This window comes from Solea senegalensis, linkage group LG18 (genome assembly GCF_019176455.1).
Source record: "Solea senegalensis isolate Sse05_10M linkage group LG18, IFAPA_SoseM_1, whole genome shotgun sequence".
Classification (NCBI taxonomy): domain Eukaryota; kingdom Metazoa; phylum Chordata; class Actinopteri; order Pleuronectiformes; family Soleidae; genus Solea; species Solea senegalensis.
In genome coordinates, this window is record NC_058041.1 from 7,842,105 (window position 1) to 7,858,123 (window position 16,019).

The 16,019-nt window shown below is 39.6% G+C and overlaps 1 protein-coding gene across 1 annotated transcript in view; it reads left to right on the plus strand.

The window, feature by feature from the left end:
* LOC122758912 (SRC kinase signaling inhibitor 1-like) overlaps positions 1 to 10,146 on the plus strand; it is a 100,782-nt gene extending 90,636 nt beyond the window's left edge. The window contains exons 15-20 of the mRNA XM_044013307.1: positions 2,296 to 2,620; positions 2,901 to 3,252; positions 3,341 to 3,483; positions 5,854 to 6,003; positions 6,170 to 6,259; positions 8,183 to 10,146. Of these exons, the coding sequence (XP_043869242.1) occupies positions 2,296 to 2,620; positions 2,901 to 3,252; positions 3,341 to 3,483; positions 5,854 to 6,003; positions 6,170 to 6,259; positions 8,183 to 8,335 (1,213 nt within the window). The 3' untranslated portion in view covers positions 8,336 to 10,146. The remainder of the gene's footprint in view (positions 1 to 2,295; positions 2,621 to 2,900; positions 3,253 to 3,340; positions 3,484 to 5,853; positions 6,004 to 6,169; positions 6,260 to 8,182) is intronic.
* The last annotated feature ends 5,873 nt before the right edge of the window (positions 10,147 to 16,019 follow it).

Here is a 16,019-nt window from a genome sequence, read left to right on the forward strand (position 1 = left end):
TCTCTGACCAACACACTCTTAAGGGGAAAGCAGCACGCACAGCTTCAGCCAGGTTGACCATCATGTCGTTGAACCGCACTGATTCAATGGCTGGGGATGTCGACCAGTTGGCCGGTCAGATGTTGGCCCATCTGAGTTTAAAACACCTCCGACACACAGCTTCTACCTCCTCTTCATCTGTTGGCCGTGGAATGTCAACATAGGCATCTGGTGCACGTTTCCTTTGTCCCCTTAGCTTCTGAACCAGTAGTCAAAAGAAGCTGCTAATGGAGAGGAGACATTTCTGGGAAAGGCATTAGATGTTGGAAGGGTTTACAGATCAGGGTACAGCTTTGGCTTCTTCTCCTTCTCCCCTTCAGAGTCATTTTGGGATTCAGCTGTAGGTGATTGTCTTGCTGTTTGTGTCTCTGAGGGAGGAGGGGGTGCAGACACAGGGAGAACATATGGAGGAGGCAGATTCACTTCTCTGGCCCCACATCTCTGTCTTTCCTTCTTTTTACCACCTTCTTCTCCTATCTCCTGTGTTAACATTCATCCTGCAACAGATTTTGCTTCCCTTAGAGCTGCTTCTCTTTCCCATTTCTCAAAAAACTTGCCAATCTATCTTCCTCTTTACTTTCTTTTCCTTTCTCTCTTCTAACAATACCCTACACCTTTTCAAACAATGAGTACTTAATGTGCCTATTATAGGAAACACTTCCTCGGTCAGATGGTGCCAGAGTGGAACATCTTCAACAACACTTTTACCCCATTTCTCTTTTTTATTTACTTAATATGTTAATAACCTAACGCTCATGCTATAATAACTTCAACTAAAAAATAAAAAACTCAAACAAACTTCACAGCCTGCAATGACCCCATGTCAAAAATAGCTTTTCCTCTTCAACACAAGCTCTAAAGACTGAACTTATGTCAATACATACATAGAACAACACACAACACATAAACCAAATTTCAAAATTTTACTCAGTCCCAATTTTAAATTTATATGTCGACTTTAAAATAAATCTTAATCTTAACACCTTTTTTCTTAAAAAACTCTTTTTGCTCTTCTTCTCACAGAATAACACAAAACAATACAAGACAACACATAGTCCAAATTAAAATTTTACTCCCAATTGTTAAGTCCCAGTTGTATAAATATATGTCGACTTTAAAAGAAATCTTAATTTTAAAACTTTTTTCTTTTCTTTTTTTTTTTAACGTTTGCTCTTCTTCTAATTTCTATGCTCAATTTTCACGTAGTAGAAGAATACCATGTCTTACAGTTTCTTTCGAAATCTGGCACCGTATATTCAACTTACTGTTGTTACTTATTGGCTGAATTTTTTTTTTATTTATTTATTTTTATTTTAATTCAGAGCTTCAATACCACACAGGAATTAAATGAAGCTAGTCTCCAAACCACACAGGAATTATATGGAGACGATCTCGGTTACCACAAAGGAATTACACCGGACCTCGATATTCAACCACACAGGAATTATAGAATATCTCGATAGCCTACCACACAGGAATTACGACTATCTACCTAGGTGTCTAGTCTTCAAAACCACACAGGAATTATATGAAGACGGTCTCGGTTACCACAAAGGAATTACACCGGACCTCGATATTCAACCACACAGGAATTATAGAATATCTCGACAGTCTACCACAAAGGAATTACAACTGTCTACCTGAACATGATTTAAAAAACACTGTACTCACTTTTTTAAAAGATGGAGCGTCCGCTGGTCAGCACCCGTTTCTGACATCAGGCGGATTCCTGTCCTCCTTTGTGGAGCGGAATTTTTCCTTACCAGTAATAACCTTCAGTCAGAACCCAGGCCCTGAGCATTGGAGCGTCCATCCCATCCTCGTCGCCAAAATGTGAAAGAAATTCTTGAGTCATCAGTGTTGAGTAAATCATGTCTTTACTGCATGCATGGATTTTTGCATGGAGGAGAGACACTGTCACCAAGGACGGTCTAAAATGGTCTCTCCCCTTCCTCCAAAAAGCTTCACCACTTATACACAAACATCAAAGTAAAACAAGAACAGACACCAAACTTAATGTTTATGACCCTAGTAGATGTTATCTAATGTTAACCCTAACAGATGCCATTATGTGCAACCCTTATGTTGACCTTTCCTGGTGACCTTTCCCTATCATATAATCACCCCAGCATTCATTCACAGCTTGACTGTTAATTGTTGTCTTAGAACATTACAGGAAACAAGAAGAAAACCAGTTATTTCCCACACTTTTCTATCACCGTGTGAGACCTTGATGGTGTCCTGTGTGTATTGTAGTGTTTTGTATCCCTCCTATATGTACAGACAAGTCACAGAGGGCATGTGGAAAGGCCCTGAAGATCTTTCCAGCCAAACACAGAGGAAAGCGGAGGACGCGACTCGCAGCTCGGAGCTGGACATCCTGAACAGTCCTCCCCTCAGCCTCTCTGACCTGAGCACCAGCGCTGGCCTGGCCAACTGGATGCCAGTGTCCAGCGGCAATGCGGATGCCACGGGCCCCGAGCAGGACATCCAACCTTCACTGACCTTCAGAAGTCGGGTTCTCGATGAGCTGCCAAGCCGGCGTCCTGCTGATAAGTCTGTGTCAGCTGAAGTCAGACTGGTAATCAGCTGCTTATTATGCGTCATGCAATTATGTGTCGCCCAACACTAAATGCACATTATTCAACACTGTAAATATGTTGGTATCAGCCAGATGGTAATTTCCCCATTTACATGTGGAATTGCATTTGAAGGTGATTACATTTCGCACAGCGGTCTGGTTATAATGCCATCTGTCTGTGACGCCACAAAACACGCACTGAGTTATGGTATGTCTGCTTTGCCTTTGAGGAGTTTGCACCCTCCATCTTATCATTTTTCTCTATCTGTGTATGTGTCAGGCGGCAGAGCGTGACTGGGAGGAGAAGCGTGCCAGCTTGACCCAGTTTAGCGCCCAGGACATCAATCGCCTGCTGGAAGAGACCCAGGCTGAGCTCATGAAGGCCATCCCAGACCTCGACTTTGCTGCCAAGCACATCAACAAGCCCGCAGTGCCCCCCAAGCCCCAGATCACCATCCCGGTAGCTTCCACCACAGCCGCCACTCCTGCAGTCAGTACCACTAATAGCACCGGGACCACGGCCACCACAACCTCAACCCCCGCACCCAGCGGGGACCAGCAGCCTGGTAAAGTGCAGCTGGCGGCGCAGAAGCTCAACAGCCTGGAGGGGGGCGGCTCACAGCGAGGGTCAGGTGAGTCTGTGCAGTAAATCTGTGCTTTGGATTTACAGTAATGTCATTTCATGCCGTTAAGTTTGGACGCGTTGTCTCCCGTCTACAGTCGACCTCAGTGTGGCCAGGTACCGCACAGAGAAACCGTCCAAGTCCCCGCCACCGCCTCCGCCGCGGCGAAGCTTCCCGTCGGCACACGGTCTCACCACCAACCGCACCGGAGAAGTCATCGTCACCACCAAGAATTTGAAGGTGAGATCCTAATCGTGTGTTTGGCCCCATTGTGACCAATCACATGTCCCCTGATGGTGTCACATGATCAATAAGAAACTCAGTGTAATGTATATTAATGAATAATTTAAAGACATTTTCAGGGCATTACAGTAGAAATGGAGGTTTGAGTTGTAAGCGACTATAAAAAAAAATCAACAAAAGGTCCAGTGTGTAACATTTAGATGAGTTTATTGGCAGAAATTGAACACACGCCGCCGTCCTGCGCTGCCATGTTTCTTCAGCATTAGATTTTGAAGCCGAAATTTACTACGCAAACTGTGAAAAACAGCTCCGCCTACACAAACACAACTGCTGATGACACCAGTTTTTGCTTGGGAAAGAGACGGGAAGGTGTGAGTGAAGGAGCCTTCCAATGAGTTACAGTCTGCAGTCTCACCAGTAGATTTAGGTAGAAACAGCTTCAATCAAGATAACTAAGTCATTTTACTTTGGGTTCAGCAACATGTTTTGTGAATTTCAATTGTGTATCCCAGATCAGACCTCTTCAAGGTCTTGCTTTAATAAGATTCTCCACATAACTCGGCCCATTGTGATTGAGCGGTGTCAAGTAGTCCCATTGAGATTTTTTGACAGTTCTTTCACACGTAGTCAAATATGCTAAATGACTGCCGTGCTGCTGTCGCTATTCTGTCACTGAATAGTCTTCACCTTGACCATTTCACGTTTCTCCTCCTTTTCTAATCTCTTTTATTTGCCGAAAAATAAGGTTTTTCTTCTTTACTCGCAGCCTCCCCGTCAATAACTGTCCACTCATTATGTGACCTTCACTTCACCCACAGTGGAGAGCATTGAGTCGTTTCTGTGAGATGTGTCCAGAGATGAGCAAATCTCTGTGGTCGTTCTCCGCATGCTTTATGGCGTCACAATCGCATTATGTCGATAAACTACAGGAGCTACCTGCTTTGGCCTCCGTGCGAGTTCTCCCCGGAGACGGCGATGTTTTCTCCCACACAAACAGTAGTAAACTCAGCAGCAGTGATTCAGCGAATAACTTGTCAGTCGCCTATAAAATGCTACTGACTGCGTATTATTCACCTTTTTTAATGACGCCGTATGGCTGCATTAATCTCGGCACCCAGGAGAAGTGTGGGTGTATTAAATCGCTACATGACCAACATGCAAAACACGTTAGTAAATCTTAGATTAGATGTCGGTGACAACAACCAGTAATTATTTGTTTAACCAATTATTTCACACGGTGAGATTCTTTGTAATAAGCTGATTTTCTTTCCGACTTTCCTAATCCTTGCAATCCGTGTGTAAACTACAAAAGAGAACACACTACAGGACAAATGTAATAGTGTTAAGAAAGCAGCAAGTGTTTCTCAGCGAACTGTCGAACGGTTCTCTCCTCAGCTGCTGATGTGAAGAAACACAGTGTTCTGCAGGCAGTGCTGCTAAATGAAGGCGGAGCTTGCTCTGTCTCCGTCTCACAGTTCAGCCAAGAGTGTGACAAATAGCTCATTAGGCTCAACAGAGTCTGTTTGTGTAGTGAAAACAAGAAGACTGGATTGAAAGGAGCGCTTCTCCCCCGGCATCTCGTCTTACTGCGTTATAGTTTTCTGCTTTGTTTTTACTTGTCATTTGATTGTTTGCACAAAATAGAGTTACAAAAAGAAAGAATCACATGAGACATTTTAATAATTAACACCGACCGTATCACTTATTAATTACCGTAGTTACGAAGTTGCACGTCAAAGCCAGCATGTGCGGTTACTGCAGTAATTTCGCTCGTGATGAGAATTGAGAGACTCAAAAAACGCTGTTTTACAGTGTTCAAATTTCAAATGTAACGTGCAAAAATCTGTTGTTCGTGTACAACTGCAGTTTAAATCAGGAGTGTCAAACTCAAATGACCTGCGGGCCAATAAGCATCTAGTCTGGTCAAGAGGGGGCCGGTCTAGAGGAAAAAAAGGGAAATAGCGTGGATGGGCAATATGGGATATTCATTTTGATATGATGACAGAATTTCAAAGTAAAAGTGCATGTTTTGAAGTAAAATGGTGTATACTTAAACATAACAACATATTTATGATGCACCAAAACAGAGAAATGCATAGAAAATTTGAGGATAACTAATTAAAACAGTTTAAGCAATAATTACAATCGAATGTCTAATTAAAAAGTATTGCTAGCAAATATACTTATTTATTATATTTATATTCTGTCTATATTCTATCACCTCACTAGCAGCTGTGACTTAGCACAGTGGTGGGCGGGCCGATGTAGTGGATTGGAGGGCCGCATGTTTCATTTAAAATGCAGATCACGACCACTAAGAGGTCACTTTTTTTATTCTTCTTCTTCTTATTATTATGGCTTTTTAAGATGGAGGAAGATGTTGAAATACCCAAGACACTTGTGAAGCTGAGGCGGACTCCCTGTGACACACCGCGTCCTGCCTCGACACCACCTGTGATCGCTGCGTCTGCGATTCAGGACGAGGACGAGGAGGAGAAGATCATCGCCGAGCTGGAGGTGAGACCGTTTACATCGTGAATGCATCATTTAGTCATCATGCGCATGTGTCAAAGCGGTTGCGTGTATTGCTGTTTTTTTTGTTGTGGTGTTGTTTACACGTTGTGTGTCAAGTGTGATAACGTGTCTGTGCCTCGTTCTTTCACACAACAACCACGAACCAAAGGTGTTTCAGAGAATGCCTGTAAAAGAGTGTAACAGTAAACCATACAGCATCCCACCAAAGACCATCCTCACCTCTCCCCACACCAGAAAGGTAAATTCAAAACTAACAGCGGCCCTCTGCCACCGCACCTGTCGACTCTTCTTCTTCTTCTACTTTAACTCCCCGCCGTCCTTTTTACTTGTGATTGTGTGCGTTTTCTGCTTTACTCGTCACAATTAAGGCGACAACAACAATAACAAAGGAATAACAGAGTGCAACATCCGAATTCCACTTACACACATAGTTAATAAAGAAAATAACAACTTCAAACATTATGTCCTCCATTTCATTTCATTTCATGCTGTGGCTGTGTTTGCCTGTTGGACATGAGTCAGCAGGAAGATTTATTTGAATTATGGAATTATGAATTAGCTGACACCTCTGGTTAGCGTCTATGGCTCATTGTTAATAGGTGTGTGCCTTTAAACAGCCCGCACATGTGTTAACATACTGACAGATAGCCAAAGTGCTTTTTCCCACTGTGGAAATTCCATTGTTCACGTCGACCAGTTGTGAGGTTAAATTATGTCACTATGTCCAGAATCTTTGGATGATTGACGGCTGACGTTAAGAATGAAGAATTGTTTGTGACACAAAATCAGAAACTTAGAAGTCAGATCCTCACCAGCCTGGGCACCAAAAGTACCTGAATTCATCACGAGCAATTGTGTTTAATTTAACCAGTTCCACACATCAAATGATGTGGATGTGATGCTTCAATTTGTTATTATGATAATAATAATAATAATAATAATAATAATAATGATGAACTTGATTTGTATAGCACCTTTCATACAGGAATCGCAGCATAAAGTGCTTCACAATGAAATCTAAAAAGCAAATACAACAACAGAGCACAACACAGGGTGGAATGGAAAGGAGAAGTATGAAGTCAAAAAAGTCAAAATTCTGTGTTAGCTTTAAAATAAACTAAAAAATGCAAATAGAACACAACACGGGGTGGAATAAAAGGAGCTAGTTCAAGTGAGCTGGCTTCCCTGATATCTAAGAGTAGTGGGATCCAAAGTAGATTTTCTTTTTCCTCCAATAATCCAGCAGCGGAAATGTAGTGAAGGAAATAGAAAGGATCCTTTGTTTGCACATACGTGTGAGACTTAAAATGAACTGAAAAGCAGAAAAATATGATGACAGCAGAAGTGACACGTGTGTGGTTATCGATGCTGGACGTCTCGTTCTCCTCTCTTCTGCTGACCCTCCTTTAATCTGCTGCTTCACAGAAAACTCCAAACATTAGCACAATAATCTCTGTGTGTGTGTGTGTGTGAGTGTCTTTCTCTTTTTACCTTCGTCTGACATGTCATTTGTAACCGATGATGTGATTGTGCGGTGAGTTGGTGCGGACTGAAGACGAGGGTGGTGGTGATGATGATGATGATGATGATGTATTTAGTTGTGCCTCGCAGACTGTGAGCGGTGAGTGCACTCCTCGCCAACTCGGGGGACGCATCGCGCTGAGTAAAGGCGACATGTTTTTGTTGGAATTATCGCGCGGCGGCACTAAGTCGCTGGCTGTCAAAATAAAAGGACGGGATTTTCGGGTGCTGAGCTGCAGACAATAAACGTTTAAATAAAGAGGATGTCTTTCTCTGCTTTTATTCAGTTATTCAGAATGATATCATTACTTTATAATATTTGTCATTTCTCATGGCCGTGATTAGGGTTAGTGCGTCATTAACAGCTGTGACAGCTCAGATCGCGCGGGAAAACACATGTAAATAAAAAAAAAACGTGCAGTCGACAGGGGTCTGATATGATTTCTGTTTGGAAGAAGAAAGATATCACAACTTGTAATTCCCTGTGGAGAACGCCCACAGAACAGAACAGAAAGCCACACGCCTGCAGATTTCAGCCTTGGCAGTGCAGATTTGTCACGTCTTTAACCTTTTGACTGCTGGTCGGACAAAAACATGACAGTGGAAACGTGTTTGTTTTGTTTTTTTTTTCATCCCACAGAATAGCAGTAACTCTCCAGGGCCAACGAAGGGTCCCACCGTCGCGGCCCGCCTCAAACACCTTCAGCAAGGCAGCCTGGAGAGGCCCAAGACCCGCAAGCAGAAAGAGGATTTCCCCAAAGTCCAGGGCCAGCAGCAGGTATTCCACTTCTAAAACCTCCAACCGCTGACTGCTCCGCCTGCCTCTCTTCTCTGCTGTCACTTCAAAAAGGACGTTTTCTCCCCCCTGCAACTTCTGCGAGATAAAGAAAAACTGTATAGGCCCCACCAGCAGACAATATGAGATCACACAAAAAAAACTTGTCTGCAGAAACCTCGATTTCTACCACTTCTTGATGTGTGTTTTGACATTTGAGTTATTGGACTAGCTCAAGTTTGTTCTTTTGTTTTTGTTTTAAGAGTGTGTCGTTGTTTTTATTCCCTCGCGGTGCTTGTGACAGATTAAAGTAGCTTTATTATCGACTCGAACACGTCATTACCTCCATGTTGTAACTAACTCTTAACGATGCCACGGAGCGATTTCATCTCTCGAGGTCAAACGTGACGATAGCAGAATTTCACCGTATTCTTGTTTTGCTCCTCTCCCGTTATCTCTTACTCTGTTCTTCCAGTAACGACCACATGCTGCTCTTTCTTTCTTTTTCTTTGTGTGTGTGTGTGTGTGTGTGTGTGTGTGAGTGAGTGAGTGTGTCACCTATCCTTTAAACCTGAAGGTTAAAGAGCAGAAATGGCCGGCAGCAGGATTTATGCAAAGTGATGAGAGGGAAAGCACAAGGTGCAAAGTTACCTCGAAAAGCTGCTTCTGGAGCTTTGTTAACGACTGAGTGAGGCAGTAGTAAGCACAGAGAAGAAGACGCGAGGTAACGCTTTACATTACATGGTCATAGTGTGCTCATTTATGTTATTTGTTATTCAGGTCATTTTAATGTATAATTGCTCATGAAAACCAAGCAATAACGCTGTGATTAATACAAAAAATAACATGGTTTTACCATAAAGTTATTCCAAAAACACGATTACCATATTGTTCCTATACGGTATTTCAAAGCTGTAAAGCTCAACGCACGCGGAAAACCAGATTGTATTAATCTAAATTATCCGCGACTTAAATGAACTTGGCGAAGGCCTCGGTGTAAAGTGCTGCCCAATCAGATGTGAGCGCGTTTAATGCACATGCTCATTACTCCAGATTAAGAGGCTGCCGTTAATTCAGTGGAGTAGAAGGTGAAACGAAGAGCTTTAGGCCGACGAACTCTGAAGCATAAGTGGCTTAAATGTGAGGCTCCGGTCGTCTTATCTGCTCCTGCAGACTCTCCTCGACCTGCTGAGTGGAGCTGCACGTGGCACATTCCTGCCTGAGAAGAAGAAACAAAAAGAAAGCTGATCATTTTCTCAATAACGAGTAGTTAGATTTTATTCTTTCCCCGTTTACATCCTATCCTCCTGGACCTTCACATGTCTCAGAGAAGACAGTGTCTTTGACTGAGTGTCCTTCCCTCCACAAGGAGAGGACAGCGATTAGTATTCACGAGTGGACGAGTGTCATGTCAGCCCTTTTTTTTGCACCTCATTTCCTTTATTGCCTTTTTAATAATTCATCATTTTAGGAGTGGAAAAGCGGTTGGATGTATATTTGTTTATTTTTTGGTATCGAGGAGTGATAGAATGAGTGTCTGGAGATAATGTGACTGAAAATGGTGCTATTATGAAACAAAACAACACCTGTTCTTCCATGTCCTTACACGATACAGTGAAGCCTTGGAATGAGAATTATCTGACATCTTATTTAATTCATCTTATTTTGCAATTATCCTTACTGCTGTGGGCTCATGAGCAACTTTACTTTTTAAAAATAATCAACATGTCGCGTGTGCGTGTGTCAAGACACCTTTTCTTTCTTTGGTGGCAAAGTTGTTGCTTTGCTGTTCGATACTAAGTCGATAAACCTTAAATGAACTTCTGTGAGTATAAAAGGCTCTGTTGGTTCTTTTGTGCACCGATGACAAACGTCTGCGTGCGTCTATCTAAGATCTCTAGGTCAGTCACTGCTGTTTGCAGTCAAACCTGCGAAAACGGACGACGCCAGCGGATCGAAGCTTCTCGTCAAACACGGAAAACCTTTTAGCTTTTCAGACTCGCGGATGAAAGAATTTAGAGGAAAAACTTAATTGAAATACATTTCTCTCTTTGTAGATTTTGATTTATGTCTCTTTTTTTTCTTTCCCCCTCCCTTTCATTGCTTCTCGTTTCCATATATTTATTTATTTATTGTGGCGCTTACTTTTTTGCCAATGTTCTTAAATCTGTTGTTCTGCCTTCTCTGCTTTTTCGGGGACAGCGCTGAGCTTTTGCTGCTTCTTCTGTGTGACTTGCTTCTGTGGCACACACATGCCGTCAGTTTTTTTCCTCACATCATTTTAATCTTTGCGCTGGCCTTGTGTTGTTTCTCTCTCTGCTGCCGCTGCTGCTGCTGCTGCTGCTGCTGCTGCTGCTTTGCTTCCTTCATCCTCTGTCTGCTTCTCAGGTCTCAGCCGGACTAATTACCCGAGGAGTGAGTGCTCGGATCATTTGGACTTCTAGCTCAGACCTTGAAGGCGTGAAATGTTTGGCATTGATCGATTTATCCCACTGTGTCCTTTTACGGCTCTGACTCGGGAGCCTAAAGCCACATCCATAGTATATATGTATATAGAAAATGAATGAAGTTATCTGGTTAGGACATTGAAGCCAAATAGGATGGAAGTAGGAGTTAGCCACCAGGGGGCGACTCCAAAAAAGAACTTAAAGCAGGGGTCTCAAACTCAAATGACCTTTGGGAGAATGAGTATGTAGTTTTTGGGAAATAGCAGGGGCAACCTCATTCACAGTATTTCAAAATAAAAGTATATGTGTTGATGTGGACTGATATATAAACTTTATGGGATTAGCACTGGATTAGCTCAGTGGGTCTGTGGGTTGAGCAGCAGATTTGAAACACTTGCCAAATCTTCTCTTCTAATGCCAAACAGCTTATTCTGCTATTGACTCTTGTTTGGTGTCGTTTATTGGATTTATTGGGCGATTGAAGTGTGCAGAAACAAGACATTATTGGCATTTTATTTATATTTGCTAAAATAGGGGCCACAGTAACATGTGGAAGACGACATACTCAACTCTGCTGCTCGTCCCACGAATGCCTTTTCCTGACAAATGTGACATCATTTAAAAACAGACGATCTTTCTCAAACCGTGTAAGATTTATCGCCAAGAAGCATTTTTTTCAACAAACATACATTTTCTTACTTTTTGTGCTCAGTTTAGTTCACAATAAACACATTTTTATGATGCAAAATTCAAATACTACTAAGAAAGACAACCCAAGTTTGAGACCTCTGGTTTTAAGTGAAAATGAGCTTCTACTTCTCACTTGATTCATAACGTCAGTAGCACACGATGTCAGTTTTGTGAATGATTTTCCCATTTAGTGGAAAATGAGATGATGAAGCTCAGAACATAATGAGTGGCAGGTGATGTCTGTGAATGTGTGGCTTCACAAGGGGAGTTTGTTTTGCAACCGGGAGACTTCATCCATTGTTATATACAGTACTATACAGTCTATGCCCAACAGTGCACCAATAATTGGTCGACGTGGCAAAAGGGTCTGTAGATTTGTGCTGTGTTGACTCTGGACTTTTATTTCACCTCTAACTTTCATTCATCATAATCTAACAAATCAGTATAATATCTGTGTCCCAGTTCCACTCTATAAACTTCAGAGAGTCAGTATGCAAACGTGTTATGCAACGATAACCATAGATAAGAAGATGCTCTGCCGATGTAATATTATTGTTATTATTATGCTTTCACAAAGTTGTAAAAATGGCCAAAATCCTTCTTTTCAGATTCTCCCGTCCTGATAAATTCTCACGTCAATCTGAGAGGCTTTGTTGAAAATGTGACAAACTATTTAGTCTAGTTTGTTGGTTTATTTATTTATTTTCCTGTATGTACACTGCTTGTATGAAGTGTATTTACAGTTTGTTTTGTGAATATCAGTTCATTCAAACTGCTTTGTTGTAAAAGCTCGAGTCACAACTCTGGGTGTGCCATGTTATGAGATGAATTCCGGGGGTGAAATATTAAACCTGTGGCATTGAACATATCTGAAATGACAAGAGTGGGGGAAACTCCTGTCACAGGCTCCTGTGCTGTTTGACAGATTTCCGCCCAAGGGAAATACTAAATTTGACACATTGAGTGTGCGTGCTTGTGTGTTCGCATCACTGGCGGATATGAAAATTACCGGGGAGATGTTTCAGTATACGGTTCATATATTTATGGAATGTATTAGTCGTCTCAGAAAAAAACAAAACAAAGCAGCAAAAATAGAAAAAGTGCAGTTCCAGTATAACCCAAAAATGGCTTCACAGATATAATATTGTATGTATATTCTACGACCATGTAGTTTTATTTTGAAGAGATTGCTTTATTAACATGTATAAAAGAAAAATAATGTCATCTATGTTTTATATAATCAAGCTTTTTTTGTATTTTTATACTTGAAGAGGATTCATTCAGACGCATGTGGCACATTTATTCTGTACTGTAAATTGTTATTATTATTTTTATTTTTTTATTTTCTGCGCACCATGACGACATTCTGTTGTAGAGATTGCGGAGACAAAGTTGGCAGTTGCAGAGTTGTGAAGAACTGAGCAGTAAATATTACATTTATATATATATACATATATATTAAATAAAAAGAAAAAGCACATAACCTCCTTCCTCTAAAAAGATCACCTCACTGACAGGTCGCCCCGTTCTTTTTGCTGTTCTCCTCTATTATAACCGATAGTATATACGTACACAACACAGATTATTAAAGTTAAACTATATCGATGGTTTCTTAATGAATGTGTGATTGTTCAAACCATGTGGATGTTCAAATCATGTATATACAGCAAATACTATATACATACGTATATATGTATATATAGATATATATATCTATATATACATACATATATATACATACACATATATATATCAGAGTCAAATTTTATGTGAATCTGTTTTTTTTAGACCGGGGATTTCAAAACAAAAAAACAGAAAAGGAAAAAAAAAGAAAAGGAAAAATCCAAAATGGCATGCACACTGTATACATTCCTGGAAATCTGCACGCTGGGTCAACAGAGGTCTCATTTTCCTGTCAATAATTCTGTGTATACCTGTGAGCGTATGATAGACCGTAAACAACAATTGTACAGTAACATAGATTTCTTTTTTTTTGTATTATGTGAAAAATGAAATGAAATGAAAAAATTCCCCCAAAATAATAATGCAAAGGAGAAAAGATGATTCTACTTATATATATATATATATGTATATGTATATATATATATATATATATATATATATATATATATATATATACATATATATATATATATATATATATATATATATATATATATGTATATATATATATATATATATATATATATATATATATATATATATATATATAGAGAGAGAGAGAGAGAGAGATTTGAATGAAGCTGTACATTATTACCTTTAATGCTGTTTCTCCAGTCTGAGAGTGATGCTTGCTGTGTGTGGGGGATAAGTGTTGTTTGTGAATTGTGAAGAAGAAGAATGATGACGACGATAATCTACTTACACAAGTCAGTATAACTTTTAAGACCTAAGAATTAAAAAAAAATAACAAAAAAAAACAGTGCAAAACAACAACACGCAACTTTGTATATGGAGAGTAAGAGTTGCCGCTTCGTGTGAGAAAAGTCGATCCAGACCAGTAGGTTGCTGCTTTTGTACGTTCTGTTGTGGTTTTGTGACAATAAAGGTGACCCTCTTATACATGGTGGTGGTTGTCATTCTGCATTTGGACGGAAATTGCTTTATTAATGAATTAATTTAATTATTTATTCTTCTCCTTTTCATTATTGTGTGTGTGTGTGTGTGTGTGTGTGTGTGTGTGTGTGTGTGTGTGTACACATGTACAGTCCGTAACAAATTTATTAGACCACCTGTTCATTAAAAATGAGAAAACAAGTATTCTTTCATAAACTTAATGATATTTATTTTATTTTATTGGCAAAAAACTAACTGAATTCACCTTTTTATTGAGTCAAAAATGAATTAAGCATAAGATCCAACCACTAAAACTACTTTTTTTCTGTCCAGAAAATATATACATATATATATGTATATATATGTTTATGTGTTATATATGTTATTACATCATTATTAATTTCATTATTAATTTCTCTATATTCACAGTTATATAATGCAGTTATTATTATCACCATAGTTGTTACAACCATTGTGATATGTAACATGTAATCATTATTAATTTCATTATTAATTTCTCTATATTCACAGTTATATAATGCAGTTATTATTATCACCATAGTTGTTACAACCATTGTGTAACAACCATCATTAATTATTGTTCTGTCATGTCACGTGTCTATTTATGTTGTATATGTAGGGTATGTAACAGTCTTTTATGTGTCATGTTTACCTCTTAATTGATTGGTTTCAAATTCATATTTTTACATTCAAACATATAAAAAAGTCACTGAATATGATGTAAAATATAGCAAAGTATTGTCTTACTTCAGCTGCTTATGATGCTCCTTCAAGTATATAAACAAGATGCTGATTTCAATTGATTCAATCATAGACTATAGCTATAACTGAAGAATGAAATTCTTTCACATGAGGTCACTTCAAGTCTGCAGAATACATCAATCTCGAGAGTCGCAGCCTGTCTCTCAAGACTCATAGGACATGTCTGGTATATGCGTTAAATTATTCATTAGGGCCCTCGGAGGATGTTATAAAAATTCAAATGGCTCTTGATGAAAAAGTTTCTCTGCCCCATGGTTACATCTTCCACACAGAATGAGCCAGCATCAGAAGAAACAGGAGAATATTAATGAGTTGAGTGATATATATAATAGATGGTTTTTACTTTTGTCTATTATTTCATTTTTCATTTAATAATGCAACAGTTTTAATCATGTCAGCTTAAAACCCTCTTCATGGACAAATAAACATGTGCATACAGTTAGATTTGAAGTCTGATGTTTGAAAGTCAGGGATTGTTCATATCTGTTCGATATAAACGTTTAATAACTAAAAGAGAAGAAGCAGAGCAAAATTAAGGTTTAAAACAGCAATTTGAGAAATGGGGCAATTAAGCAAAACTTTATTAATTTTATATCATATACATAAAAACTAGATTTAAACATAGTTTCCATGGAGATAATGAGGCTATGTGAGTATGTAGAAGACAATTCAGCAGCAGATCTTTAATTTAATGAGGCTGGATCACCGTGAACATGGACATTAATGCTTCTTTGTTTACCTTATGTCTGCGTTCAGAGATGAGACTGAAACCACTCTGACTGTGAAACAACTCATCAGAGGCAGAGAGTGACTTCAGTGTGACCTCCACAATGTTTTCATCTGCCACTGCAGCGAGGATGGACCTTCTGGCTGAACTCCTTGGCAAGCAACCAATCACCATCAGTCTCTGCCTTCAACCAACTAGGTTTTACAGCAGATGAACAGAGTGGCTGTTTCTCAAAACCCAAATATGCAAATATGTGCAAGTATAGTATGTCATACTTTATTCGTCCAAAATTTGACAAAAAAGTCTTACTGCAGAATGTCGTCCAAAATCTGACAAAAAAGTCATAGTATAGTATGTCGTCCAAAAACAGTCAAAAAAGTCATGGTTTAGTATGTCTTCCAAAATCAGTCAAAAAAGTCATAGTATAGTATGTCGTCCAAAATCAGTTAAAAAAGTCATAGTATAGTATGTCGTCCAA